Raw genomic sequence first — 5,439 nt, 5'->3', positions numbered from 1 at the left:
TTTCAAACTTGCATAGTCACTACTTTAGCAATACTTAAATTTATTCCTTGACGGAACAAAAAAAAAAAAAAAATACAAAGGAAAAAGTAATTGAAGAACACAAAAATCCCCAAACCAAGCAAGTAACCCATGACCCAACTACTCAAGAAAAAACAAAAGGAATCCACCGGCCCATAAACAGAACAGAACCCAAAAGGGCAAAAAGTGAGAATTTTACAATGTACTTGTGTACATGATGGGTTATGGTTAATGTTGCTCTCTTAGATGGATGAAGATTAAATGAGAAAAATAAACTCTTATTTTGATCTTCACGGATCTGTATCGACGAACGGTTGAACTTATTATTGACGACTCCCTTCGGCAAGTATCTTCTAAAATAAGGAATTTACACAAAAGGCTCATTTCATGTGACCATTAACAACCCAAATTTTGGCGTGGCTGTCAGGATCATATATATGTCATAAATGGCAACATCAATATGCATGCTTGTTATAAACCTGTCAATGAACATGATATGAGAGGTGTAAGACAAAAAGAATATTTTTCATACATTAAATTACACTAGTAAGTTTTTTGAAAATGAAACTACGTACAAAAAGGGAAGGGACCATGACCAAAACTTAATACTAATATATGCCCAAAATAATAAAGGCTATCATTCATGTCATCTTTTCCAATTTTAAAGAGATATAAACCTCTTTCTTAACTATTATATAATTTCGTTTATTGTTTAGCTCCTTGCTAGATATAGTTTTATTAAAATTGTCGTTTTCAAAACAGAAAAGAAGAAAAAACTATAAATCAAGCAATTTATTGTTATGACTAAAATATCTTCAAACTAGCGGTATTTGAGATTACTCGTCATCAAAAGAGTTGTGAGATATAATCTAGCTAACGTTGTATAAACTGAAAATATACGTGAATGTATATACGTATATTTACTTAAGTACTACAGTACATAATCTTTGCATGACTAGATTGAAAAATAGTCATCTTGATCCTTATTATAACTTCTGTTTGACATATATAGTCCGTAATAAAACGAAATTAATATTATATTAAATGTGAAATGACTTTTCGACCAAAATATTAAGGTTCTCAAAGAGCCACATTTGCACAAAACATGAAGGAAAAAAAAAAGTTGTAGTTTTATTCAAACAAAAGGTGCTCATTTGGATAATAATTAATTAAACTAATTACCAAAACCATAAGGATCATCAAGAAATTCATCAAGATGCCATCCGGGTGTTTCCATCAAATACTCGGAAATACTCCTGCCACCTTCTTCATGGTCATGGCCGCTCATACTACAATTCGAATCATTAGGACTAATTGAAGCTCCCCTTTGATAATTCCTAGCCCCAATACCTTTTGTACTATCATTTTCAATAGAACAGTTTGAGTTTGATGAACAAGGGGTTTGTTGAAATGAAGAATTATCATAACAAGATAATGATGTCGAGAGCTTCACGCCCGTGAGAAGAAACCGAGTGTGTTTTTGTGTGTGTTCGTTTGCCGTGTGTATTGGAATGTCACATTCTCTACATAAAATCGCCCGGTCTTCTTTGCAAAACAAAAAAGCTCTCCTCTCCTGCTTATCATTTACATAGAAATGAGATTGGATTAATTATTGCGTTTTGATAAAAACAAATAAACACTTTTGGTTGTATTTGTGATAGTTTATCCAACTGTTTAGTTGGTTAGTAATTAATAGGACTCCTATTTAATTTGAGGATGAAATAAGCAGTTTTAAATAAACAGTTAATTTGTCTATTATTTAAAACTGCTTATTTGTTTGTTTTAAAATAAAGTGCATGCACACACATTAAGAAAATTTGTACCTGACAAATATCGCAACGAGGGGAGTCTTTAAAAGAAGGATTGAGTAAAGAGAAACGAGGATGTTTGCTAGCAAGTTTATTAGCATGGTGAACACGGTGGTCACAAGCGTTGCAAAGAGATGCCTCGTCGGCAGTGCAGTAAACGACTGCTTCGGATTTGTGACAAACATCGCATTGGATCTTCATAATTATGTGTTAAAAGTGGGGTTTGGGGAGTTATAGAAATATAAGAAGAAGATGTGATGGCACCTTTGATATGAAGTGAAAGAGTATATATGGAAAAAGGAAAAGGGCATGGGCTCACAAGTAAGCTGTAGAAAGAGTGTTGTTTTAACTTCTAGTTGGTAGAGCTTTAAGTGTGTGTATGAAAGGTAGGGACAATAGGGACAAATAAAGTGGCAACTTGGATTGAGTGGTGGGGGAGGTGAAAGTTTTAAATTGGGTAATAAAGCCCATTTGGTAGGAGTGTGGGCTATAACTAAGATGGAACCATATCTTGATTTCTATTGTGTATTTTCTAGTTTGTCCCATTATTAGATATATATTATATTATTATCCTTTTTTAGAAATAAATTTTCTAATTTTACTAGTCTTGTTGATACAGATATGAATTCTAACTCGAAAAAATCTCAAACTTGATGCAAAAGCTTCAAAATGTACACTATGATCTTAATACTCGAGAATATATGTTAGAAATCATACTCGACTCGTTTACAAAGCTCCTACAGATTTTGTGTTGAGTTAATAATATAATCATACTCGACACGTTTCACATTTTGTGCTCGTATTTATATCTCTATCATAAAATCTTGACGTATTTGCAGTCCTATTCTTATATTGAAGAAAGGTTGTATTCATGTTTGTGTCAAATTGTACATAGATTATAGATTATAGATAGATATTATTTTACAAACATATTAACTTTAGTTTCAAAGTCTATTGAATATATTAACGTTTAAGAATTATATTATATCCTTTTATAATATGTATTGAGAAAAAAAAAAATTAAAATGATAACTGATAATCACATTTAAATTTCTTGTTAAAGCAAATCAACCCTTTCTCCTTTTTTTAAGTGATAAGTTAAAGTGCTTATTTTACCCCTGTTTTTCTATTATATATTTTCTTTCCTTAGGTTGATGTACCACAAATACTATTAGTGAAATAATTTACAATATTTACCTCAACTCTTAAAATAAATATTTATCAATTCATTTACATCAATAACATACACTACTCACAGCCACCCGTCGCCGCCAACATTACTACCAGTCGTCGCCGCTACTATTACACGACCGTCGCATTGCAAGAAAACCCTTCTAATAAGTTGTCATTTATCACGTCAGCTAAGATACAATGGGCATGGTACATATGTGTGATTGTCTGAAAATGGTACAGAATAGTAATCATGAACTAATCAAATATTGGTCTCCTACTAGCAAATAAAATCTGTTTCCAAATGTTATCTCTTTGCATCCCTTGCTTTTTTATATAGTAAAAAACTAAAAGATATAGTCAAGGCAAGATGCTTTCTTGTATTCATTAAAGTCGAGGAAATTATCATACTGTGTTTATGTCATTGAAAATGTGTCTTTAACAAGTCAAGAATATGTTCCATTTTCTCCTTCCTGGCTTCCTTTTATCCATGTCGGTAGGCATATGAATTGACACCAACAATAATCTGTGATATTTCATATTTGTGTGGGTAGGCACCGTTGGATCTTCTTCCTCCTTCTTCCTTCTTCTTCGGTGAGACCGCCATCACCAGCCACTACCTTCTTCTTTGGCGACCGCCACACCTCCTCCTTCTTCCTTCTTCTCCGGAGAGATAACCACGCCGCCACCACCTCCGACGACATCTTCGGAACTTTTCCGGCGAGAATCAAGTTCATTTTCGGGTGGATACGGTATGGGCGTTGCCCTCATCCGTTCTAAACTGGTTGTCACGGAACACATATGAAAATCGTATGGATTTGATGGGCGGCGATCCAAGAGATGGTGGCGGTTTGATACGGTACGAGCGAAGCCTTTGCTGCCAGCGCCAACACCATGATTGGGGTGGTCGGAGATGATGGTGCTCGCGGTGGTTGTCTAGCCGGAGAAGAATGAGGTGGTGGCTGACGGAGACAGTCTCGCCTTTAATAAACCTTCAAAGTAGCCTTTTGTGAATTTATGAATGAATTTGTTCACGTTTTTTTGTTCACATGTGACAAACAGCTATATATAAGGTTTTGAATTTTTTTTTCTTCTGCAACATTAATTTTTATAACATTTCACATGTGAATAAACAAAAATAACATGTGAACAAGTATATGATTTGGAAGTTGTCACGGTTCTTACAAAAAAAAATAAGTTCTAAAAATAAGGGTTCCATATATATATATATATATGATAACACTCCGGTAAGAACAGTCTTAATTAAAATAACAATAGTGAGAACACTTAAAAACATATTTTTGATGCATTAAAAGTCCATAAAACTGACATAGCACATAACTAATTATCATTATTTAAGTGTTTAACAACACATTGATCCGTCAAAATAAAAAAAATCACGTTTTTTGTTGGATGCATCATTTTGATGAATATGCATCCAAGATGGATGCACAAAACAAAAAACGTGATTTTTTCGATTTTGACGGATCAATGTGTTGTTAAACACTTAAATAATGATAATTAGTTATGCACTATGTTAGTTTTATGGACTTTTAATGTATCAGAATGATGTTTTTAAGTGTTTCCACCGTCCTTATTTTAAAAGTATTCTCACTGGATTGTTTATATATATATATATAGGTAAAATAAATTATTAAAATAAAACAGATAAAACAATAGGTTTTCCTTCGGTGAAGATCACTATGCATCATGAAAATCATCGTGGATCAATTGCTTCGTGAATCTTCGTGCATCAATTTAACCATGATCTAAGGGTCAAGATTGTCTTATTTGTTTTACTTTAATACTTGTTTTACAATCCCTAACCCTTCTCTCTCTATATATATATAAGGGGAAAGGGAATATGAGGCCGTTAAATACCTAAGTTGGGTGAAAAACCTCTCACATACCATTTTTTAAACCATATAAATCATGGGGGTCAAACACTTATTCAAAATTAAAATATTGACATGTGAATGATTTTTCACTAAAATTAGTGCATAACAGTCCATACTCATTTTTCTCTATATATAAAGCGACATGAATCTTAATTACACCATATGTCACAGAATGGAATATGTCACAGAATGGAATGTTTAAGAACTATATAGTACTTTTATCTTCAAACTTTGTAAAACTCGTAAAAACATTTGTAGAACTAGTATCATCGGCTTTGATTAACCCCGACTATTACAAATAATATGAACGTTTGGGTTTGGTAAATACATGATCTTTTAACAAAACTATGAAATGAAAATGTTTTCTTTTTCCTCTTTCAATAGAATCATTATCTCATTTAATCTTTAAATCTTTGATTTTTTTTTCTGAGAAAGTAGTGAGATATAAGATAATTGTTAGTTATCTAGTCACTGACTTTATATAATATTATTGACTTATATTTTAGGCTAATGATCACTAGTATATATATGATTTTATATATAAA

The 5,439-nt window shown here is 32.4% G+C and overlaps 1 protein-coding gene across 1 annotated transcript; it reads right to left on the bottom strand.

The window, feature by feature from the left end:
- On the bottom strand, positions 1-2,095 carry LOC122594167 (B-box zinc finger protein 20-like). The gene is made up of 3 exons (XM_043766638.1): positions 1,842-2,095; positions 1,201-1,591; positions 1-497 (listed from the first exon to the last, which is right to left on the bottom strand). Exons 1-3 carry the CDS (start codon positions 2,025-2,027, stop codon positions 490-492), a joined length of 585 nt encoding a protein of 194 aa, XP_043622573.1. The 5' UTR covers positions 2,028-2,095; the 3' UTR covers positions 1-489.
- Between the last annotated feature and the right edge of the window lie 3,344 nt (positions 2,096-5,439).

Source organism: Erigeron canadensis, chromosome 3, assembly GCF_010389155.1.
Source record: "Erigeron canadensis isolate Cc75 chromosome 3, C_canadensis_v1, whole genome shotgun sequence".
NCBI classification, from domain to species: domain Eukaryota; kingdom Viridiplantae; phylum Streptophyta; class Magnoliopsida; order Asterales; family Asteraceae; genus Erigeron; species Erigeron canadensis.
This window is presented reverse-complemented; position numbering and strand designations above follow the sequence as displayed.

Coding starts and splice junctions, on each gene's coding strand:
- LOC122594167 (XM_043766638.1), bottom strand. CDS start 2,027: ATGAAGATCCAATGCGATGTTTGTCACAAATCCGAAGCAGTCGTTTAC. Junction 1,592..1,841: donor CTCGTTGCGATATTTGTCAG/GTACAAATTTTC, acceptor AATGATAAGCAG/GAGAGGAGAGCTTTTTTGTT.